This window comes from Camponotus vicinus, unplaced genomic scaffold (genome assembly GCF_025532165.1).
Source record: "Camponotus vicinus isolate PSW18456_S1 unplaced genomic scaffold, iyCamVici1.0 SCAF_1, whole genome shotgun sequence".
NCBI classification, from domain to species: domain Eukaryota; kingdom Metazoa; phylum Arthropoda; class Insecta; order Hymenoptera; family Formicidae; genus Camponotus; species Camponotus vicinus.
The window spans coordinates 34248645-34271082 of record NW_028141945.1 but is presented as its reverse complement, the minus strand read 5'-3'; the positions used below and the strand labels follow the sequence as shown (position 1 = coordinate 34271082).

Here is a 22438-nt window from a genome sequence, read left to right as displayed (position 1 = left end):
TTAGAAATCGCATGCAGAGAATGTTAGAGAATGCTTTTTGAATTATGAAAATTGGGAATGCTTTTTGAATTATAAATACTTTGGCCAATTTAAAATCGATTTTCTTCTCAGTAAATTTAGGTAACTTTTCAATTTTCAACATTATACATTTTTTAATTCCAATTAAAATTCTAAAGTTAAAGTTATCTGAAATTATCTAAATATTGTTTTGTAGCACTTGCTTTTACTTACTTGAAGTTTAATCTCTGGAAAAAATGTTTTATTGTTAATGAATAATTATTCGAGAATTATATTTAGATATCTTTATGTTTTTATTTGAAAAATATTGATTCTAAATTAGTTAAAGTATTTGTAAAAATCGAATTAATTTACTCTGATGGTTTTGGAATATCTTATATTTTCTACTTAATAGAATTTTTGCAACTATATTAGTATAATATACATATAAAGAGTAAACATATTATATTATATTTTATCTGAACTATGACCTATGTGATAGTGAATGTCATGCAGAAAAACGTGCGGAAACGTTGATCAAGACATATTGATGGTTTATGCAATATTCACGCGATATCGCGATGTTTGATTTCATCGCTTAGAGTATTCAAATATAGTGACAAAATGTAGATAGAAGATTTCCGTTATCGCAGAGATACTCGATGTTTTCCTTTTTACATTAGATCTGTAACGATATATCGATAAGGGAAGAGAGGGGAGAAGGGAATGAAAGGTGGTCACTGATATCGGGGGTCCTTTAGAGGGTCGCATTTCCGTTGGCTAAAGGAAATATATGAGGGTTACTATGCCAGGTGATATTCTACCACCAACCCTCAGCATTAAATAACATCTGTAGAATATGCGTGGGACAGGAATAAATTTGACATTACGCATTGGTATCCAGATACTTTGTCAGATCAGCAGATTAACATATGGATTATATCTAAACTTGTCGCTTTATACACCAGAGATATTATTCTTCAGAATTTATTATTATTCTTCAGAATATCATTAATACGAGATTCAAGAGAGATTAGTGCATCTATTCTTTGAGTATTATTATGATTAAACAAATACCGCAGCCAATATATCCTTAGAAATATAATAAATCGATATATATTAATAAATATATTATCATTATAAACTCTGAAATAAATTGGAAATATATAAGGAATCTTAATAAGATATATCATATGTTGTCTTTATTTTAATAAATTACAAGATCAAAGCACGAAAGATTAAAATTTTTATGCTATGATAAGTTTATCAAACAAGATATTTGCAAATATATATGATTATTTATTTCACTTACATTTTTAAATATGTCTCTTGAGAGTCTCTCATATTTTATTAAATTTGTTACAATAGCATTAATGCAAATGTATCGTGTGATTCTTAAGATATTAAATTTTTTAGATTCCTTTCTTTTAAAGATGTGTTCGTGAAATCACTGATATATAACATCAAAATAAACATACATAAATTTGATGAAATTTTATTATTATTAGGAATAAATAAAATTTCTACAATATATATTTGACACGATTATTTAATCGATAATTATATTCAAGAAATATATTTCAAAAATATGTATAAATATTGTGAGAAATAAATAATTTTGTTATACGAGAGATTTTAAGTATTTTTTTTAAAGATTATTTAATGTTAAGTTTGCAGGTTTTTATTACAATATTAGTAAAATTTTGATTTTTTATAATATTATATAAATATAATTTAAAATATATTTTCATTTTCTTAGGTGATATATCTTGTACTAAAATAACTTTTACAAAAGTTGTCAAAACTTTTTAACTCGTTATAAAACACTTTGTATATCAACTATTGACAAAGATAAATTCCCTATGTACAAGTTATCATTGTTAGAACGCACTTTGAAAAATAAAGCTTCGCGTTTGTGAACTCCATAGCAACTGAATTATTGATGTAACGTAGCCTACGTTACACTTGCAGCACGTGCTGCAAATTGAGTGCAAGGAAGGGGGATAACTTCGTGAGAAAAGTGGAATTATTCCTTGCATATGTACACAATAACTATAACGAACTCGAAGCTCGACGTTATTGCTATAATTTCTATGAATAGAATTAAAATAGATACACCGGAGAATTCCGACACAATTCTTTCACGCGCATCCATGTAACTTTCTCTTGAATAGTAAAAGAATAGCTCAAACTTTCACGATCTGAAATCAAGTTAAGAATTTAAAAACTCGATAGTAATTTATGACACAAGTATTCTGTCCTTTATAATAATTTCGCAAGAAAAATAATTAAAACGATAATTCGGCTAGAAAAATATTTAGAAATAATAAGTTCTTGAATTGAGGTAAAAAATGCAATAAGGGAAAAGTAAACTTTACTAAGCAATGCTGAGCTATAGGATTTTAAAATCTTATCTCTGCAAAATGTATGATGAATAAAAATTTAGTTGTTGAAGAAATCGCTTTGAGTCCACAAAAATATGTGAACACAAGTTCTATAAATAATGTTACGTAAATAATGTATATAAATAATATTTTTATCTTTCTAGAAATTGGACTGAAATTTCATGCTTTGTGTTTGTGTGTGCAATAATTACCTCAAAAAATAAAAAATTTTCTTTATCGTATTATTGAATATAAACGGCGTTAAAACGAAAGATGGGAATTGCACAGATTTCTCACGCCATTCTATCACAGCACGCACTTTCTGTGACTTGTAGAATATATCGTTGACCGAAATGTGTCTCACGCGAACACGAAATGTACATGTAGCAATTTCAATAATTCCACCTAATTGTCCCAATCACGAATTTATTCCTTTCCTTTCCTCCTTTATAGCTTTATATCTTGGAAACAAGAACGGAAGAGCTCCTCCGTGGTATATCTTCATATGACTCGCTTATGGCGAATTATGCCACTTGTATTCGGAATCCGAAGCTGGACAAATTTATCGTTATTCTCCGGCAAGAAAAGCTTTCACGTGACATTGAATACGCAGTTAGTAAATAACATAGATTTATGAAGGCAGAAACCGTTCTCACTTCGACACTAAAGATGAGAAAGAAACAAGATCGCTGATGAGTTAGCTACCCCGAGGGACACGCGAGGTGGTAGGCGAGCCTAATATCGATTTTCTCGCTTTTATAATGCCGCACACAGCTATGCATGGAACCTCTATACGAGAATGAGTCCCGTATTATTCGAACGAATCCTTGTACGCTCGCACCCTATACGTCGCAGTACTCGTCCGAATCCAGCCAATGTCTCTTTTTTTGTATGGTAGCGTGACCGTAAAAATAAAAATCTTGCACGGAAAGAACAAGTTTCCATTAGAGACGGTGAAAATGTCCTTTTTTTTTATATAATTCGAGGAAAATGAAACGCCACTTTTATCGATTAATGGTCGTATAGTCGAAATTTAAGAGATGGCAGTTCATTGCGATATATTTCATCTCTCGCTGCAAATTCAAATTTCTCTAATGTTCATAACATACAATGGACCAGATGATAAAGATAAGCAATGTAAACTTAACTAAATGTAGAAATAGCAACTTGTTGGAACGGAATGTGAATGGCGCTAGTAGATGGAGTCTTTCTGCTTTGTGATCGTTCACTGTAACGAATAATTTTAACTACAATCTTTCGTGCACGAAACCCAACGAATTCCGCATTGCAGTGGACGTGGAGTACTATTATATCTCGATGCACAAGTGTCATTAATTGCCACGACCTTTAACATGCAATCATTGTCCTGCTCCTCGATAACTGCGAGAATATATCTAATGATGAAACGACTGGATCCATTTCGGGACGCTGCTTATCATTATTAAACCGATGAAACATAACTATATTCAATTAAACCTTATTAGGATCGAAAATGATTCGTTACTTAAAACGAGATCAGTAATGAATTGTAAAATCAAATAAGGAATTCTCCTTTGTGATTATGTAAGAAAAATTGACTTTTTCTTCCCACTTTCCTATTAATTCTTTTTTTCTTTCAAATAATCTTACCAAATATATCTTTATTTCGCTTTTGTTTTTTTCTTAAATTGCTTTTTTTTAATATAAAGTGGAAATATTAATATTCCGAGATATAAATATTCCGAGATATAAATATTCCGAGAAAAGTAATTTTTATTAATCAAAGTAGTGTGTGTGTTATTAACTTTATTACATTTTTTCTATCTAAAAAAAATTCTTTAATCTCTAATTGAATTTTTAAGAAAAATAATTTACTTTATTTAAAAGAGAACTTAATGGAAAGAGAATTAATATTCTGCGTCACAATTTAGTAAAAAATAAATTTCAAAAATTTTAATAAAATCTCGTTACGGATGTTTAACGCGTCGCTATTTGTTGGCACGATGCGCTCAACCGCCACTTAAGTGTCATTGTCTATCGTCCTGTATACACGACATGTTTGTCGCTGTAAATGCAATAAAGAGGCGAAGGGGCTGTATCGATTAACGTGTTGAATTGCCATGACTGTGCCGATTGGAGAGACGCGACTCGATAAACCAGCAAAATTCCAATATCGTACGTAAAGAATTTGTTCCCCACGCGCCACTTTGGTGGTCCATAAAAAGAAATGTGCTTTCTGCCGAAACCTACCTATCTCTCAAATGTTGCTTGTGTGGCTTTGAAATTCCGCGATCTTTTATTGCATACCTCATTTTATCGGTCAAATATACCACAAGCTTTTAGAGCGCTTCAAGCTGCAGGATAAATAAATTTTTGAAATTTCCACATTTTTATATTTTCGTTATTTCATCGAATGTTTGAGACAATAATTTTTTTTGATGTCGAGCTTTGCATACATTGAAAAATAAATTATAAATTTAATATTTAAAAAAAAATGTAATATGAAATGTAGAAACTCTGAAAAATTCTGTGAAATTGTTTCGAATATTAATGGAACCGTATGTGTATTTGAAACTTTTTTTTTGATCGCCAGAAAAATTATAAAAAATGCGGAAAGTTCAAACTAAATCTAAATATACAAGAGTGTAGTTGACAAGATTAAATGGCATTGAAGGAAGACGAATTTATCTGGCATATCGCTCGATGAAGAAATACAAAATTAATTTTACCAGCTTTGCGCGATGTGTCTTTCGGCGATGAAAAATGGTCAGCTTATCTCGCGATCGAGTGCATCCATTACTCGCAAAGAGGCACGTGTCGATGTATCTACAAGAGAGATAGAACAAGGAAGAAAAAAGAGAGAGAGGGAGAAAGAAGGAGGAGGAAGCATGCAACGGGAAAATTGTCGTGACACCGTCGACACGCCAAGGCTTGGTGACCCGCAAACAGTGGGACGCACTCCATTCTACAAAAGCCGTCCATCAAGCATCAATAATGTAGAAGGGTCGTAGTGTGGCCTTGCCATGAACATATCGACCACTCGCAAATATCGATTACTTCATGCGACGGTGACCCGTAAGATGCTGACTATATGCTATAATTTTTTACCATCGTACGCACGTAGTAAGAGCTATATCGATGGTATGAAAGAACTCATCGAACGAGCAATTCATTCTATAGTCGCCTTATTATGATCACACAAGAAATCCTCTCGAGAAGAGATTTTTTTATCTTATTTTATAAATTTATTTAGCAAGAGAGCTTGTAATGCAAACAATTCTTGATACATTATTCGATTTTATAATTTGAAAACTTCTTAGGATCTGTTCAATAAATTTCAGTGTGTACGCTTTTAAACACATTTGTTTTAAGATTATTATAAATTTATTGATTGAATAAAAAATAATCTTAAAACAAGTGAAAATAGATAATATTATATAATCATATAGTTTATATAAAATAGATATTTTTCTAGGCACTGAGCAATTTTCATATTGTCATTTTTCGATTAGAGATTGCAAAATTTTTACGAGATAATAGGCAGGAATTTTTCAAATTCAACGATATCATTTTTTTTCATAGTGCCGATGTAAAAATATTCTCGAACACACCGAAATATGCAAACAACTTGCTAATGGGCTCTTCTGCGTATATCGACGTATTTGTCACGCCATTGCTTTATTCGATAACAGTTGACGTTTCTGCATAATTTATAAGAATATCGAAGTGGCGTATAATTCTTTATTTATGAAAGAAACAACATATTGATTATGTATCATAATATAAGAGTGTTCCTTTTTTCTTTTTTATTTAAAAGAAACAAATAAATTCATGTAAAATTTAAATCATTCTAGAAAATCAGGTTTCTGTTGGTTTTTATGACATTTAAAATTATTGTAGACTTGAATATAGCTTTCAAATTCTGTCAAAAGCGTTTTGATATATCACAAATCAGAATATAATATCAAGAGAGCACCATTTCATATATGATGACATTTTCTTTTTTATAAATTACTATAAATTATAAAATTTTATAAATTACTATAGAGATTCGAACGTATTAGGGCGTACATATAGATCGTACGAAAAATCGGAAAGCTGCTTACGTCGCCATGCCAGTTCAATTTATATCGCTACTGAAGCGTAAACATTGTTAATTTCGAATGGACCTCCAATCGATTTTTGCGGATACCATATCTGCCGCTCGCTTCGTTGTTTGATATATAGAATATTTTAGAACCATTGAACATGTCCTCACCATCACAGATATGATAAGATAGTGTAAGTAAAGTCTCTTTGTAAATATGACCTTTAAGATAAAAGTCTTTAAGAAAAAAACAAGCTACATGAGGCAAAACTTATATTAAAAATAGAATTTTAAAGAGCCAATATTTTTTTAAAATGCCGATTTTATTAAAAACAATATAACAAGTGCAACATATAAATATAACAAAGTGTAATATATAAAAGGGAACAACTACATATTTCTATTTTTATTATGAATAGAAAATATTATTAAGAATAAAGATGTATTGTTCAAGGAATAATTATGAAAAATAGAAAAATATTCTAATTATATAGTTTTATCAAAAACGGCACAGATATTTATTATTATTTACATTTTATTGGTCTCATTTAGAATATTTAAAACATAATAGATTTAATTTAATGACAGCATTATTTGAAACAGTTTTGTAGAACAATAGATGCAATGTATATGCAATGTACTTATGTGTATAGTTTGTGTGACAGAAAAAAATAGACAGAAAAAATTAAAATAAATGACAAATATCAAGATAATATATAAAATTATAAAAAATGTAAAAAGTAAGATATATATATATATATATATATATATATATATATATATATTTTATAATTGTTACTTTAATTTCAATGATAGATTTTCTGTTGAGAAACGATTCTGTTCCAGTCAATTTTTTTTCTCTTGACGAAAATATAGAAATAATATTGATAGAATTTCTCAATTATGAACGAATTATATAAACTGAAACAAAAGAGCTCTTCGCGCAAATAAATAAATAGGAAAATTATAATTGTTAATTAATATATGTATTTTTAAATATACATAAATTTTTAATTATATATATATATATCATCAATAAAAAATTAGTTAAAAGGCTATAGTAGGCTATAATATATATATATATAAAAGGATATATATATATATATCAATTTGTAATACAAAAATATTGAAAAAAATGATCATTGAATTAATTTATAATGGCCGAATTATTTTTAAGATTTATTAAGATATATATATATATATATATATATATATATATATTCTTTTTACTTTAAGAAAATTTTAGTCAAAAAGGTTTTAATTATAAAAATATATAATCTTAAAAATAATTCGGACATTATAAATTAATTCAATGATCATTTTTTTCAATATTTTTGTATTACAAATTGATCACAGACTCTGTCATTAAAGAGATAAGATCGCATATTATAAAATATTCTTCGTATCTTACTGTCGCTCACGCATAGAAAGGTACTGTGTCAGAAATAAAAAAACGCACTCGTCAGTCTCTGACAGTAATAGTCGGACAAGAAAAAGATCGCCGATTTCAAATCTCAGGAATCAAGTTGTCGAGTAAGCTTGCCAGAAAGATGGTGAATCGAAATTGCCAAGAGCACCAAAGTATAAGAGCAGAACATCTCTCCACTTCCATTTTCTCTCTCGTTTGTCAGTACTTTACTCTTATTCGTTTCTTTCCTTTTATCCTTTTTATACCCTTTCCTCTCTTTTCCTCTCCCTCTTTATTTGTTATTTCTTTTTTTACAGTTCATTCTTTTTCTCAATTTTTCTCTTTTTCCTTATGTTCTCTCTCTCTCTCTCTCTCTTTCTCCCCACTTTTATTCGGTCGCTCGCTCCATTCTATAGCGGGTGTCTATCGATCGTGTCGGCTCTATAAATAGACGCGCGGGACATCGGCGGTATTTAGCATTTCGCAATGAACTACTTGCACCGACTGTGTGTAGCCTGCATATATATGACAAGTGGATGACACGATGTCTCTCATGCTCTTCTGCAGGGAAAAGGTGATGGCCGCGTGGGATATCGTGTAAACGCGATTGATGCCCTCTTATGTGACGTTTGTCGTCCTACGCCGAGAATTTCGTCCCGACAATGCATTTCTTTATGATTGGCATGTTGACGAATGGCAAATGATAACGATGTTATGTTTCAATGCGAAATGTAGATTACGGTTTATCCTACAGTAGACTTCAAACTACAATTCGATGACTATTAGTAACTATAACAACGATAAAATATAAAATTAATGCGTAATGTTGCTTACACTTTCATTCAAGTTTAATGAATAAATCATTAATTAAATTTCTTTTCTTTATTATTTTTGCTCCTAAATAATAATTAAGATTGAATTACAAACAAAAATAATTTCATCTAATTGTATTGATCAAAAATTTTGTTAAAAGTAAAATATTGATTTTTAATTCTATAAATTATTGTTTTCAATTCTATAAATTATTCTTTAGTATCTTGTCGTGTATAGGAATTATATCACAAAAAGATTTCTCAGAAACTTTCAAAAATTGTTAATAAAAAAGTTCTGTTTATAATTTACATGACTTATCTAGTTTAGAAAATAATTGATTAATTTTAGATTGTCAAAAACTTTTCGCTTTTGAATTATGGATTATATTTTGAGAAGACTTTAATATTCATAGAGATGCATAATATTCAAAGAATGATTTTCTTGCATAATTCAACCATCAAATCTTTGCTCGACTATCTTCGCTGTTTGCATCTTGTTTGCGTCCTTCTGTCGTTTCCGTAATTTTCTCCGTAATGGCCGATTTTTTCCAGTTCTTAAAGAGATAGCTACTATGCATCTCTGCTTTCATTTGCCGCGCTACAGATTTCTCTGGATTACTACCTCATTACACCGAGAAATTTAAGTTGTCGCCTTAAGTAAACGATACATTACGATCGTACTAGGGAAAAAACTGCGAATAATCACCGTGTAATTTTTTTATTACACGATTTAATTAAAAATTATCGCGAAATACAACGTTATAAAATATCAACTTAATTGATAATCAAATCAAATAAAAAAAAATTAAAAATAAAAACTGCGTCAATATCGCGCTCATTTTTATCCTGCTGCTGTCATATCCGAGATCTTTCATTCTTTCGTATTCTGACATTCTTATAGTGTGTATCGATTTGTATATTAACATATATTTTTAAGAAGATATAGTAGCAGAATTCAACGGATTTGCGAAAGATGAATCGTTGTAGATATGGATGTCACACGGGTGAAAGTTCGCGCAAACGGAAGTGGAAACAAGACGTGGAAACTTCATAGAGATGCATATGAAGCGTAGGCGACACGATCGAATCGCCGTCGGAATCTTTTTTCGGAAGCACGAGACTGGAAACTTGGCGTTGATACGGTTCGCTCGCGTTCTCCAAAGGACATATTTGATAATGTCAGGCTCGGTTGGCTCTTCGAAATTTGCGGCATTAATTAACGACGACGCAAGTTTCATAGTCCCGTAAGAAAGTTATTTCGCGCGAACTTAGTTGAGATTTATTTTCCACATAACTCGCTTCTTAAACCTAAGATAATTCAGAAATGAAAGGATATAGAATAACATAATATATGTACATCTCGTATATGTATGTTAATATATGTATATCTCGTATATGTATGTACGCTATGTATGTTAAAACAAATGTTTTTTAGATTACAAGATCATTTTGTATTTATAATGCGCAATGTGATATTAGCTTGAGAGATCTAGAAGGATAAAAATATCTAATTTTTTAAATTTTGAATAAAAATAAGATTAATTTTAATTAAATAAATTATTCTGAAATTCCAGATTTAAAAGATTTCAGAAACATAAATATACTGCTACAAAAATTAAAATTCTGTTTTAAAATATATATTCGCGGTTTTGAAATATATTCAACAGACGTAGTTATTTCTTGTATGAGCATTTGCATGTTAAAAGCGATCTTAAATGAATCAGATGTGAAAAAATATTAAATGAATAAATAAATTTTAGGATTCTTTATAGTAATTAATTCAGGTGCATGTCATTAAAAATAAGTATTTAATGATATTTCTTCAAGGATTTGAAAAATTGCGTATATATATACACACACACACACACACACACACAATTAAATAAAATATTTATATTTGCATGCAAGCACGTAAAAACATTTTTCTGAAAATGGACAACTTTTATATTATGCAATATCTGGATGTATCTTTCTAAAAGGTAGAATTTGTTTTACATTCTGTCTCCGATACAATATAATCTCCAGTTGAGCACTTGCGTCCGGCACGTTCGCGCGTATATATTTCTATCCCTCGAGCAAATCGTGACTTGAATATCCGCATTGATATTGGTTTCAAGAGATTCTGCCACTTCACCTTTCATATAAATAATAGACGAATTGATCGCGTGTCATTAATATAGGATGATTCAAATATATAAAATGTAATACAAAAATTAAACATTAAATTGCTTAAAGTGGTGGAACTCCACAAAATATAAAAGAACAATCTAAGAAAACGATCATATCAAGCTTTCATGCACTTTACTGTAATACAATATACTTTACCGTATCATAAGGTGTCGTATAGTAAACTTTCAGTAACATAATATATAATGTTTTGCAAACATGATACATGCATAAACTTTTCTTTTACTTTACATTAGTTAACCCAGTTGTATTTTATTAATCTCTTTATGATTAATAGTCTTAATAATCTTTTTCTATTTATAAATTATATATTTGCTATTTTATATATAATAGTATTCTATATGTAATATTTTTATTCTAAGTTCTACAAGAAAAATCTCGGGTTGCGGATAATTACTTTTGACTAAATCTGACGTCTGCCAGATCTTTTGAAGCTCGATACTCATCAAGAAACTATCTGAGCTAGAAGACACGCGTAATCCTCTTTTCCTATTGATTGGCATACAGCTCGTTGCCGTGGTTACCAAAAGGTTACTACAATCCTTTCATCAGGAACCATTTATTGGATGAACATTACCTTCCTTGAGCTCATAAGCTAGCGATATTAAAAGAATCTGAAAACAGTGCTCTTGTAGTCGCAGACAGCGAGTCGCGATACGAAATGAGTTGCTTGAATAGAAAGAACGAATTTAAAACCTACATTCCACCGAATCCAACATAAGGTTTCACAGTCAATGTATTTTAAACGTGTTTGAACAAATTGCACGTGAACATGCACAGCAATTGAACGAATACGGCATTTGCCGTCAAAATGCATTTATTTACACGCAATTTTGTTACATTTGTTGCATCGACATCACATCACATAATGCATCGTGTTGAATTTAATAGAATGCAAGTTTCATTCTGCCAAACGAAAGCGAGCAATGAAATTCATTCACTTTAGGAAGTTACCCTGTTGTATAGCGGTACAACGGTACGGATACGCGTGCTGGATTTGAAAGTTCAATTATTCCCTAGAGTGTTAGTTATAGTTCGTCAAGAACACAAAGTTGAATACAAAAGTTTTGATCTGTAAATAATGTCGAAAAATTTAATCTTTAATCTCTTATATGTAATAATGAACAGGAACATTTGTTTCCAGTTATCAAGAGCGTTTCAACGAATAATAAAAGTTACTTTCTCTTGACTTCTAAAGAATTTAAATTACATCTTAATCTTTTTTATCTGAACGACTGCAAATATTTACGACATTACGATGAGATTATTACAAATTCCACTCGACAAATGTATGTCTTCTTCGAGTATTTTTGGCAATTTACATTATGTAAGTGTTTTTCTAGAGAACAAGAGATCTGAAAAGCTTCTCAGAATCAGACAAAAGTTTTTATGAAAAGACTATAATTTAGGATGCAATATAAAAAATGAAATCAAGTAATAAAAATTTTAATAAATATATTAAAAAATATTTCCTCTCAAGAAATCATTACTAAAAAATGCTTTTTACGCATAAATTTTTATTCATTTATAATGTGTTTCTTAGTATCATATGTTAAAACAAATTTAATCGCATATAAGAAAAATAACATAACATTTCAATATATAACATAATAATAATATAACATAATATAATATTTCAAAAATATAAAGATGACATCTTATATAATATAATATATGATAGGATATTCATATAATATGATCGAACTTATTATTAGAACAATCCGTCAAAAAATGCATATAATTTATAATAAAAAACAGCACAACAATTCAAAATATACACTCTCTCTGTACAGATCCAATATATTTCTTTTTCTCAATTTTTACAAAAGCATCTCTCTTATCCGGAGAGTCTTATAAATTTCCCATCTTCTTTCCCTAGATATTAATAAATCATACAACTTACAAATTGATGCTTTTTCGTATTGTTGCATTTTATATAAAATTTCAAACGCAGACAATATTTTCTATCAAATATTAATGCCAAGGAAGTGGCTAACACGTTATTGTTGATCGGGTTATGTGCGGTTGAAATGTTTGTGCAGCTCGCTGCAAGTTTGCGCGCAAACATATCCCGCATTGGACGTGGGTACACATAGTAGCGACGTCATGCGTCGGACGAAGTGGGACGTCGAAATCAATCGAACAAGCGAATTATTGTCCGGACAATATGCGTGCATTTACAAACATTACGTTCCGCAAACAATATTATCGTGCAGAAAATCCATTCTTATCTAGATATAAAGAGATTTCTATACTTCACTTTGATACATGTATTCTAATTATAATTTTATTATATTATCATTTTTAACGTAATTTTTTATACATCTTCAATATTATAATTATATTATAATTATATTTCCTCGTACTTCTCGCGTATTTTTTTTCTTTTTTTTATTATAGAACAAATCTATTTGCTAAAGCATGTAAGCTATATTTACATATGCGTAATATATATAGAAAAAAAAAAATGATTACGTTCTCTTTCGCGCGAAAATAAATTTAAGCGGAAATAAATTTATTTATATAAATAAAATATTTTATACTTTCTACGGGTATAAACAGGAAACGCAAATAAATAGAATGTTGAAATCGATATAAGCAATTAAATTGCCTTTTAAATTATTATTTTATAACGCAATTATGTTATGTATATTATTTTATTGAATGTAATATATAATTTAGAAATAAGTATACGTTTAATTATTTTCTATTTTAAATTTTGAAAGGCGATTTGAAAAAATTGATAGAGGCTAGAATATTTTTTGATTAAAAGAGATGATATTAGTAACGCCGTCGAATTAATATTCTCGCAAATCGTAGTATTCTCGTGATAATTAAATAAGTTAAATATAATCGTGTTAGTTTCTGGTATATAGACTAAATTATTCATGGTAACGCGGGGAGCCGCGGATTGCTTCCGAAATTACCTTCAAAGCTGATTTCAAGTTTCAAGCATCTTTTTTATTACGGCTACGAAGATTTCCTTTGAGGAGACAGCCACTGTGGGATCGATATTTGTTTCAAATGTGAAAAACATTCCTGGGGATTTGCATGAGAACTTGAAACTTTCAGTTCAGTTTCAAATGCTTGAGTTATCGCGCATTTTTCAACTAGCTTCTTGTTAGTTTTCCTCAATATTGCCTGAAATTAAAGTGTCTTTTCTCGTTTTATAAGGTAGTATTTTCTCTTAAAAAGTTCATTCGATCAGATTTCAAATAAGCCAACGCAAAAATCATTCATGCCGGCGCGCGCTATTCACATTCTCTCTGTGTTCAACAATTGAGTATTTACGAGGCAATGTGTTAAGCAAGAAAGAATGAAGAAGGAAAGGTAAACGCAAATGCGGGTGGAAATTCAAATAAGGGCGGAATAAATGTGCCGCATGCGGACACGAATAATGGAAATAGCTAGCCAGATTGCGAGTTATTCGTACCGAGTCGTTAAATTTGTATGGAGTTATGTTGCTTCAATAATTAAGCGTTTTGAATTTGCGTTAAACGTCCTCGCGTAATTCATTACGGTGTATGTTATTTTATTCTTAGGAGTTAAACTGTTCAGCAAACTACAGCAGTACTTGCATTACATAATTTATATATGAATCAAGATTATGTATAATTTTAATCCACCTATAAATTACGTAATAATAAGTCAAAATTAAAAAGATAATTTATTTATTGGAAGCCTGTAAAGCTCGTACATTTATTTGCTTACAAAAAAAGTTTCAAACGATAATATTAAAACTGATATAATTTATTAGGAAGCAATATATAAATATTTGTCATAATAAATAATAAATTTTTAAACTTTTTTCATATAGGAAAAGTAAAAATTTTATATATATGTATATATCAATTCTATAATAGTAGATATAATGATACATAGAAAATATACAACATGTGTAGAAAGGACAAAAAGAATTTGTTTTACATGTTCTCCTACGCAATATCTGTTTTGTACCCTTTTTAAAAGAAAAAAAATAATTTACTACTAGACTATACATATATATAATACTAGATATAATGTATTTTACAGTGTATTTATTTCCATTTCTTTTTTCTTTTAAATTTCTCTTTTTAATTTAAAATAATATCGCGCAACACAAAATGTAACAATTTTTTCTACATCGCTTTACATTATTTTATATTCCGCTAATACATTCATAGCATAAAAAAGTAAATAATAAAAAACATCATGTTAGATTCAGAGACAAGAATTTTTGTTAAAAAATAAACTTAACAGAAGAGAATCAACAAACTTGTGACAGCATAACAGATTTAATTATTTCTAAGTAAACTTTGCAAAAATTTTTTATCTACACTGACATTGCTGCGCGTCCATGGAAGAGGTTATTAATTTCTTCAAGCGAGATTATATTCCGACGAGCAGAAGAGGGGAAAAAATTACAGCGGGATTAAAATGGTCCGCCCTTTTGATTTAGGTCTCGCGAGCAGGTGCGGGCACCTGCGAGTATCTCGGAGAAAGAGAGAGAAAGAAATACATTCGCGAAAATAAGAAACAGAGAGAGAGTGAAATACATTTCTGGAGGGAATCCCGTAATCCGTGCAGCCTAAGCGTGTGCAAAAGCGCCAGGCCACCCCTGCTCGGGGTTGCGGTGGGTGGCGGAACTACGAGGTGGTGGCCAAGGAGCCACAGTTGGTTGCGGGCTGTCGCCCTGAGAACAGCGCGCGTGCTTCTGCCTCCCTCACGGCACGCGACCTCGTGATCGCGTGATCGTGGAACAAATCTCGCCAATCGCATCAAACAAATCGTGCTGGTCGAGTTGCTGATCGAGTCGCAATCCATCGGTCACCTCGCCAAGGTCGGCACGCGGACGATGCAACAATGACAAAATGTGCGACGTTGATGTATCCGTCAGCACATCATTTCTAATCTTCAATCAGATTCTAAGTAGCCTCTAGTGTGGGACGCAACAAAAGGGTTTTCATACTTGCGTTTTATGCGCGCGCGGTGTTCGGCGGTGAATCGCCGAGACGATATTGGTGAAATGAATCGTGAGAAACGCGAATTATCGCTACATGTGTGATAATTGATTGTTCTAGATGGGTGTAAATTGAATCGTGCGATTTTGTGCCTCTACTGTACTTTAGTTTGATAATTCATTATCCCGGCGAGAGATTCGGAGCAAGCTCGTCTGCGAAAAGCTTTCGCGGATGACCTCGTATCCGTGGTGGAGTGAATGTACGGGTTCTGATAAATCGTTTGCAAACTTTGATATATTAAGTAATAACTAATTCATATATAGAACCGACACAGACGCGAGAAGGGAGCTAGAAAAACACGAAGCGATGGCGCTTTAGCCATGGTGGAGGATAAGCGAGGTCAAAGGGGTCACTATATCGCGAACGAGACGCGAGGAAAAAAGAATCGCCCCGCGAAACGATCCCTTTGAAATTGAGGAAGAACAAAATTCCCCTTTTTCCAGCTCGTCAGCAAGTTCAGTTAGTATATGTGTATAACAGTTTCTAGATAATCTTGTTGAGCGGATAGAAATAAATCATTCCAGAGTTAATCACTCCTCGACGCCTCGAGTAGCGCGATGCGAGGTGAAGAAAAACGACGGGTCGACATAATTTCGTTATTAATACTCACGCTACAAACGCATGTTAAGCTTTTGCGCGCGTTAAGTTGATCAATTTGGCATAGATACTGAAATAGGAGAGAGGTGAAAAAATTGAAAGCTGAACGCGCGATTAATCCTCGTCGCGAAAGGTCAGAGGGCACTACGACTTTCCTGTTGTTAGGCGAATACGATAATGCATTCCGGCCTACGATTCGACCGACTCATTGTCACTTGTTCGAAACTTTCTAATCGAGGGTACGGTACACACGTGTGCAAAACGTGTTCGCGCGATAGTGTCACGCGACATGTTGGAGTTCGCGTCGAAGTTGTCGGATCTTGTTCGGCAATCTACTTGTCGCCTTCCATTATAACTCACTCTTACGTTAGAGAGGCATAGAAGAAGCGTCGTTGAGCTAAACATTGTTAACACCGTGGCTGTGTAAGTCATGTCAAGTGTTTTATCAAAGGCTTTGGCGGTGTTCAAGAGGGATCAAGGTTCATTTATAGCGCGCAAATCCCTGTGCATACACATTGGTGATTCTCTGTGATTTCAACGTTAACCTCAAGAGCAATAACGAAGCAATCATAAATGTGCATTAAGGAAAACGACATCGTTCCGTAGCAACCGCGAATTATTTCTCTTAGAAAAGATCGATAAGGACCATAAAATTAACATTTTCAAAAATTAATTAATCGTCGAAGGCTTTCTGTTAAGAAAGAAATCGTGAAGATTTTTGACGCGAACAATTACACATAGATTGAGAAAAAGAAAAAAATGAAGATATCGCACACTTACACTCTTTATACTCTTTTCGAATAATTATGAGAGTAGTGCTTGTGTAAGCTTTTCTTAAATGAGAACTTCACAACTACACGGTTCATGAGCGTTTAGCAGAAACGCCAGGAATCGTTACATATACATGATTATTCTAGGAACAATTTAGGAAGACGAGGGACAAAGTCTCTTTGCAACGACGCGAAGTGAGATTAAGAGAGTGACAACGTTGTGTCTCAAGAAATGAGTGACAGGAAGATGAAAGGAAAAGAGCTTTCGTGCAACTACGATATAACGAACCACGAGAAAGATTACCGTCGTGTCGTCGTGAAAATGGCGATAGGCTGAATACATTTTGCGATATCACTTGACATGCGTTTATCTGCATTCAAGCGAAGATAGGAGAGACACTTGCCGAAAGAGAAAAGAGACTCGAGGGAATCGCGCGCGAGCCAGAAATCCATTATCATATTAGTCTGAATAAATACTCGGAGGATTTCCTTGTAGGTAAGATCGATCGCGAGGTCCCAGCAGTCTACTCGACATCCATTTTCCGAAGGACCGAAACTGTGGATATTTCAATTCTCTCACCCTCTGCTGTCTATCTCTTTTCTCTTTCTCTTGCTCTTTTATCGATATTGTCCGCCCCTTTCCCTTCGTCTCTATCGAATATCCATGTTCTCTGGGTCGTCTGAGAAGTTATAGTGGCTAATATCGCAGACATTATACATAACCCAGCTGCTGTCGAATGTCCGCATCTGACATCCGCGATTGTTTCATCTCGCTCGAAGGCAACAGTTCCAATAAACGCGACGAGCAATTCCATCGACCCACGAAATTAAGCGAAATCGGCGGAGAGAAGCGCAGCGAGCAGTGAGATTTGCGAAGAGAGAGAATCAGGCCAGAGAGATGTGAATTCATACGTATTTGTCAGTTGACAGATCGCATGGAATAAGTCAAAATAACGAGATAAGAGCAAACGCGACCCTGAGGACAATCCAATATTCGCTCGAATCTAATGATCGAAAGCTCGAAATACTAAGAAATTTAACTGAAGTATTCAGCAACGACGATTGACAATGTTTAAGGATATAGAAGGATATGTCGCTCTGCATCTTAGACGCGATCAATGGTTTCGGCGACGACGGCCAGGTCGGATAATCTTATCGATAATACCCGTCCCGTGAAAGATTTAACAAGAAAAAATACAAGATCAAACTACACGAATTGATCACTCTCTTTTTCTCGTTGGCAACGAAAATTCTGATATAATCGCGGATTAATTCGATGGAAGAATAATCCTGCTATTGTCACAATCAAGATGAACCTTAACGATCCACAAGGGAGCGACGTAACGGACTATTAATCGTCAAATAGCGTAGCGCAACTTGGTGTTTACTCGCTCGAGTTCGCATCCAGAACAAAGAACATTGTCGTTGTGTGAACGCGGATTTCGGTGATTCGTGATCAGGACCATGGACAAGCCGCGTAATCGGGCGATTGTCCGGCAGACAAGGAGCCGTTCACCGACCGTTATCGAGAAGATAGAGTCGGAATGCTGCACGCTGTTATGCTAGGTAGCGGTCCAGGACGGGGGAGACGCGAGTGGTATCCAGGATTTTACCTTCAACGTCGTCGTATTGGCTGTAGAATGAACCGTGGTGAGCAGGAAACGCTCTTCCGGCAGAGTCGACAGATCACGCGGATTGTACCCTCCCGCGAGGATCTTGTCCTGAGCGTTCTCAAGTCGCCGATTAATCAACAGCAGCAGCAGCAGCAGCAACATCAACAACAGCAGCAGCAACATCAACAACAGCAGCAGCAACATCAACAGCAACAGCAGCAGCAGCAGCAGCAGCAACAACAACGGCAGCAGTATCGACACCCGCATCAATCACAAAGCCAGAGTCACTTTAATTGCCCAAGTCATCCAAATAATAAGAAGTGCAATCCTTCAGGTATACGAGATTAAAATCCTTAATTTGTGCTCATTCACACATTACGAATCCCGAGTGATTTCGCGACCAAACGTGATGACGTGAAGCGCGCGCGTACTTTTAATCGAAAAGAAATGTAGCGTGGAGAATTGTTACACTAGGTCACGTTGCATTTGTTGCATGTATCACGGAATATTTATACCGTGATCCGTCGTTTTACTGATATAGATTAGCCATCGATGTTGTGATTAACCGATGATTTCTCTCTCTCTCTCTCTATATATATATATATATATTTTTTTTTTTTTCTTTGTTTAGACTCCAGTTTCTTAATTTTATATTTCGAAAAGAAGATCAATTTAGAGAAAATCAGTTATATTTAAAGTTCGACATTGTTGAAATTGGCAAGTTATACAATATCGAATTGCGAAGTTATACAATAAAATATATAAATATTGGAGCTCTGACATATATATATATATATATATATATATATATTTTTTTTTTCTTTTTTAATTCTTTAAAAGAAACTAAAAATATAAGTTTATCATGTATTCAATAATTTTGTTTGATGCATATTTTTATGTACGAAACAATACTATATATACACACACATATATATATAATATTATTATATGATTAAAAACATTTTTTTCCTAGTATAATGTTCGTTCATATTTCGTGTCTTTTGTAATTTAAAAGCATATTTAAAAATATTTCTTATCAAAGGGAATTCATATGCATTCTCTGCAATGTACGTTTATGCATTCTCTTCATTTAGAGTTAGAACGTAGCGATACGACATTTCTTGCATTTTTTACACATTGCCTTTCGTGCAATATGGAAAAGAAAGGCGGCTACTAACACGGCATTGCATATCTTTTTGCGCGCGACGGACGAATATTAAATATACATATATTTCTTCCAGTCGGAAGCGAGGCGATTTGCATAGTTCGCGAATTTGCGCAACCAGCTTAATGAGGAGGCAGATTTGAAGAAGCCTAATTTCTGCAGAGAAAGAGAGAGAAAGAGAGAGAGAGAGGGAGGGAGGGAGAGAGAGAGAGAGAGAAATATTACTGCGCTCGATACTCGAGGCTCGATTCGCGATGCGGTTGGATCCGTTATGAGTTTTATAATGTCCCATCGCCTGAAAGATAGAGACAGAGAAAGAGAGAGGAAGAGAAGTGGTTGCTTTTATAAATAGAACTCCGTCGACAATTCATTCGCGTTAATGCACAAACGCGCAAATCAGATTTGTGGTTTCCATTGTTCCGGTATTCTCGATAATTCCATGTTTATGTTCTGTGTGTGTTGTGTGTGTAGGATAAATATTATAACACTACATTAACAATATTTTACATGTAATTATCATTAATTGCTTATTAACGCGCTGAAAATTTTAGCGATTTTTACGAAGACCTTAAAAATAGCAAAAGATATTTTAAATTAAATCTGGCGCGAACAAACTCGTGATTGATCTTTTTTTTTACGGAAGCTAAAATTAGCATTTTACTCGAGACTAAAAATAAATTGAAATTACGAACCTTTTTTGAATCGAGGCAAGTTAATATTTGTCACATTGATTACAATACGCTTATGACCTTTGCATAAGAGGTACTTATAAAATCTTTGATATTTCAATCGTAAATAAAAGACATGAGAAAAGCGTATGTGTGCAACATGAACGTTTCATTACTCTTTTATAGCTAATAACATTAATCTCGGCTTTTCCTTAATACTAAATGCAGTTCTTCTATTTTTTTTATAAGAAGCGCATAAACCACATATTCACAAATAACATTCGCGTCTTCATCAATTCAAGACAATCTATTCGGTTTTCTGACGATTTTTTCGATTTTTCTCCGTTGCTCTTGGAGATTAAATGTACTTCCACGTCGAATCATCCGTTTTAAAAAAGCTGAAGGAAGAACTTGTAGGTGCGGTAATCGCATCTGTCGTTATGGCGCCTCATTTCTTTAGAGCGCATCTTTTTCCGATTACTGCACGTTAAAGCTTACAAATAGTTACAGATTTGATAGGATTATTATTACTCTGAAGAACGGTATAAAATTTGTTCAATAAAAGAGAAAGAAATATTTTTCTAGTTACGCATAAACGTAAGCATAATGTTTAATTTTATACATATATTTTATATATATATTTTATATATAAAGTTCGCACAAAAAAGATTAATTACTTTCTGGAAAAAATATAAATAAGAATAAAAATATAATTATTTTGTATGTAAATTACCTTAAAATATTCATCTGAAACAATCTAACATACTTTTTATGTAATAATAAATGTTTGCATTAATTTAAACATTATGAATTGCTATAATTTTTAGATATATTAGAGAGAATAATTCTGAGTAATCTTTACTTTAAATCACGTGAAAGTCGAATTTTAATTTCCTAAATATATGTTATTTTCGTAGCTTTTTAATAGATTGATTAAATTTTATACATGACAGAAAGAAAATACCATTCTTGTGTAAAATGTCATATTGAAATATGATAATATTTATTAAATTTTATAAAAGTAATCATGTATTTGCTTTTAACTACAATTATTTATTTAAAATTTTATCCATTGCACACACACATTTCACGTTATATATAAAATTCAAGAAGATCATCTAATAGTATATTAGAAATAAATGTTAATTATTTAATACTGTTTATTGAATCAATTTATTATGCTGGCAATTTCTTTCACATTTTGTTCCTTTGAGTATCACGTCAAATAATTTGAGAAGCGAAAATATGCACTTTCCCGATAAAAAAATATTATTGAAACATCGATAATGTTCTATAAGTGCCAAATCGATCGACAAACAACAATGTAATGAGAGACAAGTTGATTTTCTAACATTCTTTAAAGTCGGTAAATATTCCACTAAATTCGTTTACGGGTATGTGCAAACTTTTTTGTAAATGTCACGTACGCGCTTACGTCAACTTTTTCACTTTTTATTATAATGTTACAGATTTAATCCTACATTTTTAATTTACTTTTAATGGAACAAAATACATTTTTCGTAAGCATGTCAGGACGCAAAATTGCATATAATTATTCAAAAAGAAAGCTTCAATCACAATTAATTAATTAATGCAAATGCATAATTAAAGAATTTTTAAATCCTGTTTAATTTTTCTTATCGTTAATTTCCATGTTATTCTTTAAACTTTTTAATTCATAAAAGTATTATATTATATTTAACAGTAGTTATTATCGATTTTATTTCGTATAAATAAGCTTCTATTTCATAAATAAATTTCTCGATCGCAT

The 22438-nt window shown here is 32.2% G+C and overlaps 1 protein-coding gene across 6 annotated transcripts in view; it reads left to right on the top strand.

The window, feature by feature from the left end:
- The first annotated feature begins 15311 nt into the window (after positions 1-15311).
- Positions 15312-22438, top strand: part of Kcnq (KCNQ potassium channel) — a 40695-nt gene continuing 33568 nt past the window's right edge. For 3 of the 6 annotated variants that reach the window (XM_083084497.1, XM_083084488.1, XM_083084481.1), the window contains exon 1: positions 15330-19168. In XM_083084497.1, coding sequence (XP_082940623.1) covers positions 18766-19168 — 403 coding nt within the window. In that variant the 5' untranslated portion in view covers positions 15330-18765. Of the gene's footprint in view, positions 19169-22438 lie in introns of all 6 variants that reach the window. The other 3 variants (XM_083084467.1, XM_083084474.1, XM_083084505.1) reach the window with 3 other exon arrangements.